At 31.0% G+C, this 16545-nt stretch overlaps 1 protein-coding gene across 1 annotated transcript in view; it reads left to right on the top strand.

Annotated features, from left to right (window-relative positions):
• The first annotated feature begins 554 nt into the window (after positions 1–554).
• cysu (peroxidase homolog) overlaps positions 555–16545 on the top strand; it is a 90302-nt gene continuing 74311 nt past the window's right edge. Inside the window, exons 1-2 of the mRNA XM_089639194.1 lie at positions 555–814; positions 10615–10776. Of these exons, the coding sequence (XP_089495320.1) occupies positions 804–814; positions 10615–10776 (173 nt within the window). The 5' untranslated portion in view covers positions 555–803. The remainder of the gene's footprint in view (positions 815–10614; positions 10777–16545) is intronic.

Below are 16545 nucleotides of genomic sequence, written 5' to 3'. Positions count from 1 at the left end.
ACAAACGAACATTTACATTTTTATTTATATAGTTAAATAGATAGATAATTAGATAATGAAGTATGCTGTGCAATGTTCATCTGAATATAGGTACATATAAAGCTGTTGCTAAGAGCTCTACATGAGTAATAATGATACAAGCAGCTGCCAAATGCACGTGATACAGGTATTACAATATTTATTTTATAGGACAAAGGAAAGCTGAAGAAACGAAAAATTAGTTTTCTGTGGCTGAAACCATTTTTAACTAGCTATGTTTATATGTAGATCAGCGCCTTAATTATAATTTTTGCTTCTTAAAAGTAAGAGTAATATCTTAAAAAGGGTGTTTTTCAATAGTGTGCTCAAATATGAATGAGTGCAGTTAAGGTGGCATTTTTTGGCGAAGTGCTCCTTTATTACCTTTCACTTTTGTGTTCGATGGCGATTCTCACGTGGTCAGACTCCCCCAGCAGTGTGCCACTGTCACTTTCAGTGGGGAGAGGACTTCAAGGCGGAACTCTTCATGGAAACGGTCTTATCTGCTCCAGTCAGTCGTATGCCGGTACCCGATATACGCAGTCACCTTATAAGCACTTACTTCTCCAAAACAAGATGTTGTTAAATTACGAAAAAATATATAATAAAAATAATCTTTAATTTTTTTTTTTCAAAAAATTATTTTGTGAGTTAATTTTTTTATTTTTGTTGTTGTGAACGGACAAAATTAAGACATTACCAGTGAATTAAGTGGATAACTTAATCATAAACACAGTGCAGAGAGAAACATTTATTTAAAAGTGCCTTTTTTTAAATCATCCATCATGATTACGAGGTGAGAAAATTGACCCGTGTTGAATATACCGTTAATCGTTCGAAAAGAAAGTGAAGATGACCGAAGAGGCTGTTATAAATAATAAGTACTAGCGAAACAAGTTGTGATGAATACAGCTGTACTTGTAGTATTTCAATCGGTCATTGTTGCGTTCTGAAAACGGGTTTGGCGCCTGACCGGCGTTGATGTAATTTGATACTATTTTCTGTTGGATGCTGTGAAAACAGAAATTTGAAAAGTTTGCGGATGAAAGTTTCGTTCAGAGAAGTTTCGATGTGGTGTTATGTTTCATACATAAACCCCTTGGTTTTTTGATTCATTGAACCGAAAAATATAAAAAAGAAAGAATGCAAGAACGACTTTCTTTAAAATAGCAAGTAGATTTAATTACAAGAGTTTTTTGTGATGTATCAGTAATTGTTCATTATTACCAAACAGATTTAACATTTCTAAGATAGGAGATTAAAAAAAAAATTAACTACATCATTTTTGATGTGTTTCAATAATTTGGTTAAATACGTCTTAGCACGTAGTACGACTTGTTATTATGGTGTGCAGAATTACGCCGGTACACGAACTGTGGGTAAAAAACTTTTACCATTACTTACGATACTTTTTCACCTGACTTAATTTTTTACACATTTTATCGTGATCGCTACAGAAAAGCTTTTTCACACGGTTTTTCATCTTATTTTTACTGAATGGTTAAACAAATAAGCTGTTATGGTTGGAAGTTATAAGTTAAGTAATATAGGTACAAATAGTTTTTGAGGTTGTTAAGTTTTGCGAAAAATATCTTATTATTTTTTGACGGGATTTCACAGAGTTGGATCAGTTATACTTTTGATCCATAGAGATGATTATATACACGGTGTCCGGAAACTAATAGTATAAGCAGAAAAGGAGCAAAAAAAAGGAGCAACAAACTCGGCTATAAATTACATAGAAACCGTACAGAAAACGATCTTAAAGGTAATACTAAAAAAACAAAAACATAGACTGACTGATACAGACCAAATATTCAACAGCTGTGACGTACTAGATATACGCCAATTATACGATAAAACATTACTAAACTACATTTTTAACAAAAAAATAAATTTCAATATACACAAAATAACACTAACAGACCAGTTAGACAAGCGTACAAAGAAAACATAAAAACTCCGACAGTAAATTCAAGCTTTGGACAAAGACACTACTAATACCATGCTATAAAAGCTTTCAACAGTCTAAAAATTGAAATTAAAATTGAGGAAGATAAAATTAAATTCACACACAAAATTACAAAATGGATTAAAGAACAAAAAAGACAATTTTACCAAAATGATAAAGCATAAAATAAAACCTACACGTAACACACAAAACCAATATAAACACACATCACTCACAAACACACAAGATTATATATTAAATGTATTATTTTATCTTATATTTCATAATGAGGTGATATGCGTAATAAAATAAGGACATTATGCATTCTGAATATAATTCTCATAAGTCTAGCTTTAATAATAATATTTTCACTGACACCAATTAATTACATATATATTTTTAATATACGTGCGCTCCTTCTTACATCCGTATTAACATATCTCCCTTTCAAACCTTCTTCTTTTGAACGCTTACTACGGAGCCTTAAATGATTTTTTTATGAAAGTATTACAAATATTATCTTTTAACTATTTAATTACTTCGTTCCGAAGCAATTTAGTTGGCCTTTCTAAGCAAGGTACATACATGGCTGGTAGTTATTAGTTGTGTTCCCAGTATCAGGTCTGAATGGTCAGTCTCAGCAACTCGGTGACAAGGAAATTTAATCACGTGCTGAATGAGACTAGGTTTTGGCTCAATTAATAATCACATGGGTGCCTCAGTGGGTCAATAAAGACATTTTGATTCCAGACGCGTTAGTAAATGTTCCACTTCCGCGGTACTCTTCGCGAAGCTAATCCTTATTGCTTGAGAAAGTAACTTGACTTTCACTATTATAAATTGGAAGAATACTAGCTCAGACCCGTGAAAATCATGGGTTATTATAACTGTAGGATTGATAATTGCATTTTAGCGAAAAACCGCAGACCCTTGAAAATCGCGAAATCTTATTTCACTAGTCAAGAATAACCATAAGAAATTCAAATCTCAAATAAAGAATTAATTTTTTTAAGTATTATAAATGGACATATTATCGATTGTACGAATTCTTCACACAATCAGTTCCAATTTTGAAAATGACTTGTAAAATTAAATTCATCTTCTGTTCTTTAAAGAAATATTGTAGAAAGGTACTTTATCGATTGTCTATATTCTTCACACAATCAGTTCCAATTTTGAAAATGACTTGTAAAATTAAATTTACGTTCTGTTCTGAAAAGTAATATTCTAGAAATGTATTTTATCGATGGTCTGAATTCTTTACACAAAAGAGGATTTCAGTAATTTGCTGGGGTTTTTACTACGAACTTAGTAGAACCATTTATTTGCTTCGTATCTTATCTAAAAATAATGTAGTATTTTTACAGTAGTATTGGGCGCTGTTAGTATGTAAATCGTGTTTTGTTTTGGTTTGACAAACCATACAAAAATGACAGTTTTCGAAGGGAACATCGACAAAAAAATATCACTGAAGAATTAGGTTACAAAAAAATTACATTTTAATGATACTGACAATATCTATCTATATTTTAATATCACAATAATCATGACGTTTAAAATCAAATAAAACGTGTACCTATCTATTCATTTTTTGAATGATGTAAAAACAATTTAGCCAATGCAAATAAAATCGAATAAAAATGTATATAATAATTAATATTCCACGAGCATAAAGCTGTCGAAGCAAAAAACCAAATTGAATAAAACAAAAACAATATTTTGTGCCGTAAGTAATCTGTTGGTGCCCTAGGCTCCATGGAGAAATAAATTCACCTTCATCTCCCGCTGACCTGTGTGTGTTACCTTCGCAGATAATTTCAAAGCCAACTCAATAATATCTCCATCAATAACTCGAACGACCTAAACCCCAAACATTATCGATTTGAACTCAGATAATAATAATTGAAACTGTTGGATTTTTAAAAAGATAATTAAATATAATTCATTGCCATATAAAATATGAGAAGCTACTAGGTTACTTGGATAATATTTTATTTTAACACACAATAATATTTAAAATAAAGTTATTATTTTAATCACCTCTATAGCAAATTCGGCAATGCAATTGATATTATTAAAACGGGAGGTTATGTGTTCCATTGAAATATGTCGCGTCGCTACTTAAGAGATTCTAGTAGGGTTTTTTTACTGTTAAATATATAAAAAATATATATGAAGGGAATACAACAAATAACATTAGATCTTGACGTCTAGTTTTATCACCCGGTATTGCTAAACATATTTTAAAACCTATTAACCCTTAGGAGTGTGTGTGCCCACGCACATTACAAAGAACTGCAATTGCAGTGTCTACCTTTTAGATTTCCCTTTGGTTATTTCTTCTACTGGGTTTGTTAAACACAACATGTAACTTTATCAATTATGATTTTGTCTTCGTGTTGGCTTTAACAAAAATATATTTTTATGTATTAAATAAACAATTAAATCTTTTATTCGGAACAAACAAAAGTTTGACATTTAGAAGAATTTGACGTTTCACGTTGTAAGTAAATGCTCATAAATTCCAAATAGAATTATGTAAACAATATTCATAATGCAGATTGCACTTTGAGAGTTTATAAAGCTTATATATATAAGTGATCTGTTAAAAGATTAGTGTGCCGTATTTAAAAGCGCATTAATTCTTAACTGTCTTAAGTTTTGTAATAAAATAATATTGATGATATTACTGAATATGTCTAATGTTTAGCTATAATAATTAATAAATTCAGAGAGCATAATATTTCGCATTTAGTTAAGTAGTGGAATTCAGATTAGCAATTAAAATATTGTTCTTTAATATATAAAATCCTAAATAGATTACACCGTTACAAGTTTGCGATTTAAATTATTTCGCAACACGATTCGCAAAAGAATAGCGAATGCTGAGAATTAGATACTCTATTTAATGGCTATCTGAGTTACGGTATTTATTTGTTGATAGTTAGACTGTTGTAGGAAACAGCAATGTGATGCAAAACTAGATGGTTTCACATCATTTTGAATATGAAATATCGATAACGTTTAATTTATAACGATAAATAACTTTAACTTGAGGATTAATTTATTCATGAGTGTTTTTCTTACCAATAAAATTTAAATTAAATGTGCTAATAAGCAATCTAACTTAATAGACGTGTAATGTAAATTGAGGATTTTTGTCGGCTAGTCTTTCAACTGGCAAGCAACAAGCTCTCGTTAAACTGGTTAACAGTGAACTTAAACGACATTCCTGCCTGTAATACAATGTCATTCAAATTTGATATGTGTCACGTTAATAGATAAAGAAGTGTTCCGAGTAAGTCAGCAATGCTTCGCATAATATTTAGGCTTGTGACATACTGTCATATTAAGAACTATAAGTTTCGAAATAAAACTTTTTTTACGTTAAATAAGTCATATGTTAGGTTGTAACATTCCCTTAACATTTTACATGGTTCTTTAATCAACATGATAATCTAATCTCATACTATTTAATCACGGATTAATATTTCCACACAACATGCACACATTTATCTGTTTGCTAACATTGAGACATTAAAACTATTTGATATTCCGCAGACGGTTTATAGGTGAATGGAAACGTTTCATTTACCTATTCAAAATTATATTTTACTTTTGTAACTTTACAGTTTTTGCAAGATGATGCACGTGATGCAAATGGGATTTACAATATGTTATAAATTTTATTTTATTGCACCAAAGAAACTGCAAGACATGTTGCATCACAGCAATACCACACAACATCACACCTTAGTCATTCAAGCATGAAGTAATATAATAGTTTTATTATTTATGTGGTTGCAATAAAACCGAATTTGAAACATTTCGTTTCCATTTCTTAGCATTATATTTATTACATAGGTGTAATATTCTGTGCTATACTATTGCAATTGCCTGATGCAATATAAACGATCCAGCAGTGCAATTTTGAAAATTGACTAATGTGTTTCAAGTTTTGCCTTAATATGGCGGTAAACATGGTTTCCTCGTAATAATTATTGTATCTTCATTTGCAATACTCCTACCTTTCTCTAGTATAGACCGGGCGGACGGAGTATTATTGTTTAAAAATTTAAAAAAAAACAACATGTTACAAAAATCTTCTCTAATTAAATGAAGATTAGACTAAAATTAGCATTTATTAATTATTAAAAAAAATAAATAACTTTGTTTACACCACTATTTAATCCAAAAAAGGATCGGCATGTTTCATAACCAATGAATTCTTCGTCAGGATAAATTTATAAAAAAAAAGAAAATCTAAACTTATTTATTTTATTCGTATTAAAATAACGACACAAAGTGTTTATTATTCAACATTATACATATTTTTCAGTGTAAAAAAAGTATATGTACTTACCACACAACATTTTCGATTACCCGGAGTGGAACTATCTCTTTCGGCTGAAAAATTTCAAAATCTAGCAGGTTTTTTTATCAGAAAAGTTTCAGGAATGCCAAACATCATATTTTCAAGCTTAATTTACACTTGCTTGCCCTTATACGAATTAAGTTCATACACAATTTGTAACATCAATGTAGTACGCAAAATAATCTAATGACTACGGAATTGCAAAAACATGGGATTTCAAAAATTTGTTCCTTACTTTGAAATCCGATTTGTGGATCGTCGTTTTTGGTTTTGAAGAATTGGGGGAGAGGTGGGAGTTCATTATATTGTTTCATTTCCACCAATGCTTAAGCCATTTTAAACAACATTTCACATTTTTGATGGTGAACTCTAAAGACAATATCCTTCACTCTAGAGTCTAGACCTAGACCATTGAACTGTAAGTTGGATTTGCATCGAAAAATTCATAGATAATAATGGCTTTTAAGATAGGTGCATAGATTATTGGATTAGATCAGTGATTATCATAAGGGAAAAAAATTGAGTTCATTCTCAAGTGGGCATATAAGCACTTTCGTTAATTAACTTGTTTCAGTCAGAGTCATTTATAAAAAGCTTGATTGATTACGTAGGGTCAGATTGCGGGTGAAACGATTACTTTCTATTTGGGATTATTTGTAATATTATAGTTACCAAACAAAATAACAAGAGAAAAAAGGAAATTTGAATTCCGTTTGATAACCGGGCAATTGCTCTAAACCACTAAACTGAAGCGACCTTTAGAACAGCTATGATGAGCTAAATACACGAAGAAATCTTACTGATAAGAAAAACTGTTAATGTATTAAACATCCGGTCAAACTATTCGTTTTCCTGTTAAAAAGGGACTTCAGGCTTTCATCGAATGAATTGACAGAGTTTGTAACAGTTATGCTATGTTTACATCTGCGAGCCGAACTTCCAAACTGAACCTCAACTTATGGGAAAGAAACGAAGCAACCGCAAATGGCGCGAAACGCCGCTTGAAGTTGATTCGTTCCTTTCCTGTAATTCGTGGTACAGTTCGCGTGTCGGTTCGCAAATGAATACTTACACTAACAAAGTATCAGTCAAAAGCGAATGCTTTATTAGGACGGTAGAACACGCGTTCGTACATATATTGATATTGACATACTGATATTTTCGCATTCCGTCATTAGATTTTATTAGGGAAGGAACACTTGATCTTGATACATTCTGAATTACTAATATTTTATAAGGAAATTAGCATGCTATCACTTTTTAAACAAGATCAAAGTTCGGTTTGGTGTTAGACCGTCGTGAAAAATAATTAATTGTACTGTAAAACCTGGCATGTTTGGTTGATTTTAGGCTTATTTAATTTAAGTGAAGTACAAATCTGTTTTCAAAGCAAAACACTACTCAAATTTGAAATTAAATCATTTTCTTATACATAGCACCAATATTGCAAAGCAGTATATACGTTTTATTATATCTTACTCCTATTCAAAGAAAAAAACAAGACATTTTCCACCACGAGCAGTAGATATTTCGCCATAGACAACGTCGCTGCATTAGTAGTCATCTCCCGAACACGTTTATTCTTTAATCTTGATGGATGAGAAAGTGTATGAGCATGAACGAATCTCCGACCTTACCCCAGATCGTAATGCTAAAACTTGTACATCTAAAAACATGTGTGTTAAATCAAATTCGGCAGAAGTATGCATCTTCTGTGTGATTGATTTACGAGCGGTCAGCAAACTTGTTATAAATAGTTCTCCACCAATGCCAACATCCCGATTTGATTCGATCATCAATTAAAATGATAAATGATTAACAACCTTGGAACATATTACGATCATCAAACATACATGTTATTTAAAAGGCTGGAACTATAATCGCAATACACTACTTTTCAAATAATGTGTTATGGGCTACTTTTATATTTATTTGAATTTTGTTTTTGCATTTGTTTTATTTTTGATCATTTTAACTCCTCAAACCTTAGCAATAAAATCCAAATAAACGGAATAATTATGAACTTATCTGAAAACTGAATACTGCTTTTCAATGGTGAAATACATTTTTTTTATTATTAATAAACATATTTGTTTGTTTTTGAATCTTTATTTAGATGTACGCATATTTTTTCATACATCTAGTAGGAAAATATAAAAAAAACATTTACAATTACATTTTAAGAAAAAAAGATAAATACATAAAATTACATTATATAAGATATCTAGGTGACTAAAATAATATTGGTGAGTATGTTCAACAATCAAAAAATATTTTTTACATATAAAACACATGTCCTACTACGAAACTACGAAAAGTACTATCTATATATTTGAACGCAAACATAAAAAAAACCAAAATGACTCAATTTCCTTTTTTTTTGTAACTACAAAACGCGCTTATTCTATTAGACAAATGTATTACGTATGTTTCGACACAGGTGTACTCTAGTGAAACAGATGTCGATAAATACAAGTAAAAAACTTTATATTGATAGATAAATAAATAAAAAAAAATAAAAAATAAAAATTACAATTACAAAAAGTGCTATATATTTGAACGCAAACATAAAAAAATTAACTCAATTTACGTTTTTTGTAACTACAAAACACGCTTATTCTATTAGACAAATGAATTACAAACGTTAAAGACACAAAATCTGATGAGATTTTTTCAAATTGCGGTCGGAACCTTTAGTTTCATAAAGGTGCACATTTAATATAAAGCGTCGTATTTTCTCTTTCTTACGTCGTTTAGATCATATTTCTCACCACGAGAGTAAGGGAGACACAACGATTTCTGGGAGACCATATGATTTGTTTCCAAAAGCAAACAAATTATCCTGAATAAGAGATTAATCTTCTTTATTTATACCTATTCGATTCTCAAATGAATATGGCATAGCATTTTATAACGATGACCCGATCAAAAATAATAAAATTAATAGTAGAACTAGTACAACAATTTTTATTGGATAGCATTACTCAATAGTGCATCAGAAAACACTGTTCCATTTATCTATGTCAAGTGTTCATTTAAGACGATTGTTGATGGACATGCAAATGGTGGTTAATCACATATTATAATAGATCTACGAGCAAAGTATTCTAACTGCAGCATTGTATGTTAATTTACAACATTGAAATGTAAGATAGTATCTTTCTAAATTATTCACCAAAATCACTTTTGCACTTACCTATTCAATACCTTTGGTTGTTATGATATTTTGATGCTGAATAACGGTTACATTTTGGAGTTATTGCCCTTGCGCATTTGCTTGAGACCGGCGACCCGGTGCCTCAGTCAGGAGGTAAAATCGTATATTTATACGACCTTCAGCGAGAAGTGCCGCAATATCGCGGGAGCCCAAATAGTATTATTTATTCGTTATCACAGTTGCTCTATGCAATACATCCATAGTCCACGGACTTGTATGATTCGACAACATATAATATTACGATAATAAAGCGAACAAAAATCTATTTCAATCCAAATCCTTAATTCTTAAGCATTCAGAGAATTTCTTTATTAGTAATACAAGTACAAACCCGTGAAAAATTACAGAATAGTCTGAATTCTTAACACATCAGTTTCAATTGTAACATTGACAGTTAATACAAATTTCTTAAGTCCGAATTCGTCACACGATCAGTTCCAATTTTGGAAATGACACTTAAATTCAAAACAAATCCAATTTCATTGAATCGGCAATACACAGATAGGCAGATCCTCAAACGAAACCTGTGAAAATCACGATAGTCTGAATTATCTTCAAATCAGTTCCAATTTTAAAAATGGCAAAAATAATTTACTGTTGTAAATGCATTTAATATTATAGGTTGGTACTTTATCGCTTGTTTGAATTCTTCCAAAAATCAGATTAAATTTTTTACAAAATATCACTCAAAATCAAATAAAATTTGAGTTCATTGAACCTGATTTCACGCAGTACCAACTAATGCCCAGCACAGGAACTGAAATTAGTCTAATGTTTTCCACGTTTAAAGAAATTATAAATCCAAAGATTTGAAGGTAGGTTAGGTTAAGTATTATTGAAAATTTATTTTTGTAGCGTTTTTTTTAAAGCAGTTAAGTAGCCACTGTGAGTATTGAACTCCACCCGACTGTTTTGGCAAAAGCTTCTTACCCAGCGGGTCTCCAACCACTTGCAAATATGATCATAAATTGATGATTACGCCTTGAAATTCTGTGGGTTTCTCAGAAAAGTGTAAACAAAATTATTAATATTGCGTGTTGTATTATTTTTCAGACGGGCCTCAATACTGGCGCTCTTTATCGTGGTGACTTGCGCGAGGGCTCAAATCCTCCCCGTCTCCAGCGCAGGGGATGATAATGATTGTGCCCTTTACCTTACGGGCCCTGGGAGGTCTAGTGCCTTCGACTACAACCTGAATCTGCTGAGAGGAGCATTGTAAGTACTCATTTGTTTATCTTAACCTAGCCTAACCTGGAAGTAACCTGCCCTGTGCTAACCTAACCCAATATTAACAATAACACGTTACATTATGATTTTAATTTTACGAAATTGGTTTTCAATGTATAGTAGGCATGCCAATGTTTCATAAAACTCTGGAAAGCACAAATTGTAAAAAATAAGCAATTAAAAATAATAATCTACCTATGTTCTAACGTGACCAATATGGTTTTGGTAATTTTTCAACGAATTACTACATTTTTTAACGAATACAGTACAAATATGCATGTTAAAAATCTTTACGATACTATAATACATATATTTTAAAATGCATTCAAATAAAATTTAAAAAATGTTTTGATTGAGATTTAGAAATTGAGATTTAAACTTTCCTACCCACGAACTGGAGTAGACAACTATACCAACTATCCAAATTCTGATCGGGTCGGACCGAAATTTATTTTGTATATTACTTATATTGCTGTAATATTATCAGAATTCAGAGAAATGCGTGTATTTCCATATGTGTACGTGATCGATCGGTGGGTGGTTTAATTTCAAAATTAAAATTTAAAGTTGATAGGATGCATTGTCATTTACAACGTGTCTGGATGTTGGAAAGTGGGTTAATTTCCACTTTCAAGATTTGCATTCATTTGTTCATTCATTTATTCTTGAAAACAAAAGTGAAATTCAAATAGATCTATTTAAAAAAGCAAAGTACAAACATGTTACTATTATTGTTAAATGAAAATTCACTTTGTTTTTAAACACGTTATTATAATTTATTTTGCATTATGTCAACCAGTTTCTGTTGGGTATATCGAAATCTTCTTCTTGTCCCGAAGAAAATTAACAAATACCTGACCAAAACCAGTTAAATTATTGTTTAAATTATAATAGAGTGGTTAAAAACAAACTAACTTTTCATTTAATTATAATATCAAGCCACGAAGTGCTTGATTTCTTTGATAGAATAATATGTTATTATCGTTCAAATCCACTCAGAAATATATGTACTTATCAAATCAATCCACATCAGATTTCAAATCGTAGATGAAGACGGATGGTAAAACAAGTATTAAATACATTTCAGAACTTCGTGACGTAGAACAAATTGCAGTTCCAACAAAGTTATTGCAGACGTTTTTAAATCGCCGATTCTCAGATTAAATACAGATCTATAAAGTTTAATGCATCATTCATATTACGTATCTTTCCGGTTATTTCGTGTATCCCCAATTCAATTTCCACATTAAAAGCCTTATTTTGATTTCTCCTCGCATAATATTGCACACTTACATCAGGTTAATGGTTGCTTGTTTCCTACCGTTTCTGATGTCTGTTTCAGACGAATATGGAAGTCACTTATTCTAGTGGGATTCTTGCAATTCACATAAACCATTGCCCAATGTTTCTTCTCGGGCAATTTATTGTTTTCACACAAATCACCGCGTTTCCATACATTAGCTGGTTTCAACACATCATCGGTCACCGCTGCTCTGTTCTCTGAGCACAACTGTAACAAGTCGACGTGCTCCATTGTTTGGGTTTCGCAAAATTGTGATTTTTTTGTTGTTGTTCGGGAATGAGGTCTTTGTTGATGATGCTTTAGTGAAGAAAGATACAAATTATACACTAGCAGAGAGTGGTCATCAATTATTTAAATGAGAACCTAAACACCCACATTTACGACGTTTTGTAAGACTTGTATGATGAATAGTTTAAAAATAAGAAGCTTATGTCAAATTGATTCATGCAACTCAATTGATCAAACAAAACATCGCAAAAAGGTGGGAAGAGAGAACGGAATGCAGCTCAACTTTGTATTTAGCTTCTTTTAGCTCCGCACATTGTCATAGTTTCTTCAATTCTCTGTATATGTGCACATAATAACATATTTTTTTACAATATCGACATTCTTAACAATAAGCTTTAGAAATATCGAACAATTAAATTGAATAGTAATGAGTGTAGAACTTATTGAGAGCATCTCGTATCCTTATCCTATCCTTATCCTATCCTTATCATATCCTTATCCTATCCTTATCCTATCCTTATCCTATCCTTATCCTATCCTTATCCTATCCTTGTCCTATCCTTATCCTATTATGTTCTCTTCTGGTATACTGGCTTTTGACATGAGCTGACTGAAGTATATTATTTTGCTGATCTTCTGATCTGCCTATTGTAGAGCGTTGTGACAGAGAAGACACGAACCACCTCATGGTCCGACACGATATTATATCGAGCTACGATGACGACGCAGATTAGCTATTTTTACCTTGGTCATCCATCGTTCTACATATTAAAATTTTAGCTTTGCCGGATGGCACTGCTTGGCGCCCTTTTTACCGTGTATCAGGTCAGTTAAATTTTAATGTCACCAACCTTATTGTCATCTCTCAATGTAACTTTAAATTTCCAACCGTGCATTTAAACCTTCGGTTGATGCACACCCCTGAGATATTTGCTATTGTTTTAAAGAGTTCTTATGTTATTTAAAGTTGTAGAAATAAATATTATATCTTGGAATCATTTCCTCCATTCTTTTATTTTCTACACTATGTCACCACATAACCTGTTATAATTGGCGCGCAACGTGCCCTTCACCTTATAATCTGGTTATAATGGCCCGGGTAGACGTTGTCCCGCCACAGACCGCATTTTATGAAGGGAAGTTTAAATTTGTGGTTGTATGTATTTTTGGATATTTCGTTGAAATATTTTTTCTTTCTTCTTTTAGATCTTGACATAAACGCCACCTATCGGGTTCAAAACTATCCTATACTGCAAGCTGGATCCAACCATACATATTAAAAAAAATTTCATTGAAATCGGTTGGGCGGTTTGCCTTGATACAATATAACGATTTTTAAGAACATGTTTTCCAAAATCTTGATTGTACATTCCTTATTTTTTTTAAATGTTAACAAGATACGTATAAATTCATTCTTAAAGGGCCTTCAATCCCGTTTTTAACCAGATTAGAAATAATTTGTGGAGATTGTTAATAAATTAGAAATATTTTTTAAGTTTTCTCCGTGTACTATGGTTTTACAGTTACGTTATTGTTGCTATTTATAACTTTTATATTTAAAAGGCCTTGCGTCAATTTTAGCAAGAGCCAAGTGCAAATAAATAATATATTTACAATTATTTCACACCATTAGAATTCAAGTTCCTAGTACCGACTTCCGTATTTTCAATTATAAAAACGCATTATTTCGTATTTTATTTTATCTTTAGAGAATCACATTCCATTCTATTCACAGCCTTGATTGTCTTCAAGTTGATGTGTATTAGAATTTATTTTCCTGATTTCTCATACAAAGATGGGACTACATTTAAAGAAAATAAATTATTACTGCTCAACCTATTTAAAAGAATTTAAAAACGTAAGTTTTTACGGAAGATCTGCAATCTCTCGTATCTAGAATGAATGATTGCAGAATTAATTATGTAATCACGAGTAACTCATTCCTAAGTCAGAAGATGATACAAGAACACTTATTTATAGTAAGGTATGAGCAGTGATTCATTCGATCAATTTGTTAAGTTTGCGTTGCTAATTGTGTGCTAAAATATTTGAAAAATACTGAATCAGTGACGTGGCGATATGACGTTTAATAGTGAAGAAAAAACATGGATTGAAAGGACGAAAGAAAGCATGATGTTGTCGATATGATACATCCATGAGAAAGAGAAAAGTGACTAAACCATGTACGAGGTTTATACGTATAACGAAAATATGTCTTAAGCCCCTGCATACCCCATTTCAACCGATTTCTAACAAGTTTCTCGGTAACTCTTTAAGTTTTTAAGTTTCGTAAAATATATATATGTTATTTTTTAAGATAATATTTATACATTTTTTATGCCAAAATGTTAGTTATATGAAGTTCCCTAGATAGAAAAAAATTGCAAAGTAAGCTCAAGTAAAAACACGTATTATTCTGTTATTTAATTTGTTACAGGCATGAAAAAATTCACTTATCTTAAAATACAACTAAATCATTAGTTGAGATATTTTTGCTCTTTTTCAAACGAGCAGGGTTTTACTAAAAAATTTCACCATTTTCGCTTAATTATTATCGTTTTGTAATATTAACGCGCTCCCTCTAGCATTCGAATTTACATATCTCCCTTTCAAACCTTAATACATACATGCATCTTATCTGCCTTATTATTTACGGAGTCGTAATCTATAAAAATTCTAACGAGCGTAATTAATTTTGTTTCTCCAAACTTAGAACAAGCGCGCTTCAACGTACCACCGCACTGTTTTTTATAAAGTCAACTGAAACACCAAATTCCCTTGAAAACCTTTAGGACTTATCCTAACCTTGAATTAATTTGTATCTAATTGCACTTGCCCTACAAATCCTCAGTTAACTTATAACAATTTAACAAAAGTGATGTGACGTTTTATATCAAGTATCGTGCGTAAAATACACCGTTAAAGATTTTAGATTAACCAAAACATCAAAAGACCCATCGCTTACGCGTTTAATAAAAATATGTATTATACAACACGAACATTTAATGTTCTGAGTTCATTTAATAACGTGGCTACAATGTAGGTCGTACGTATAACACATAATGAATATGTATGAATTACTACTAGGTATATATGTATCACTGGCCATATTCAACCGAACTCGAAAATAAACCGCAATACAAGGTTTACCACGTGAATACTTTCCGTTCCTTTTATGCCGTATTTTTAAAACGATGTTCATTTTGTTAGATGTCTTTCATAAATCAAAATGTTAACAAATAAAGAAAGTGTACCATCTTACTCAGTGAAACTAGCAATAAACTATGACAGAATAGAATATAAATATTTAAAAAAGTGAATTTCCGTTAAAAAAATTTGCTCTTATAATTTTTTATTTTTTATTGAAAAATATTTAATACATTATAAAATACAGGATAATAAAATACAGGATATATAAAATACAGGATAATAAAAAGAAATTACAAAAACACAAATAAAAAAGGTGTTATCGAAAAAAACCGTCTTTTAAATGTGCAATATTTTTAAATATGAGATTTAAGATTTAAAAAATATTCGTAAAATATGAATAGGTACTATTTTTTTATTTTCTCAATTTTACAAACTTCAATTTATTGTTTATTTCACTATACCAGCTTCACACCCTTTTCATGGCAATCGTACATAGTTTATATTATAACATTAATATAAACTATTATAATGTATTGCTTTAATATACATCATTGAAGAAGAAGATAAGACAAACATATCTAAAGGAAACATGAAACAGAACAAGACAAAAAAAAATAAAATAAAACGGTCTCAACTGGGAATCGAACCCATGATCTCTGTCTTATCGGGAAAAGGTCTTTATCCACTCGACCATTGGGATCTAATTATTATACGTCAGAATTAACAATTTTATAACATACTGGCTGTACTCCGCGTTGTAGTGGCTCAATCTTTCTGTGCAGATAGAAACAATAGCGAGTGTTGCATTTACAACTGGCAGATTTTCAGAAAAGCATGTTTGTCCAGCAGATGGCGCCCTGTCTTTACCTGTCAAAGGTGACATCTATATAATACAGATATATAAAAAAACACAGGCGTATTCGAATGCAAAGTTGTGTCAAAATTTCAAAGCAATCGGTGAAGAATTTTCTGAGATTCAACATTTTGAACAAACGAACATTTACACTTTTATTTATATTGAAAAAATTAGAATCATAATATTACATGGAAATAAAAAAAAATGAAACATTGTTACC

This window comes from Hesperophylax consimilis, chromosome 14, assembly GCF_061612785.1.
Source record: "Hesperophylax consimilis isolate HC1 chromosome 14, BYU_Hcon_1.0, whole genome shotgun sequence".
NCBI lineage: Eukaryota > Metazoa > Arthropoda > Insecta > Trichoptera > Limnephilidae > Hesperophylax > Hesperophylax consimilis.
Note: the sequence above shows the minus strand (reverse complement) of the source record. Positions and strands in the feature narration are given on the sequence as shown.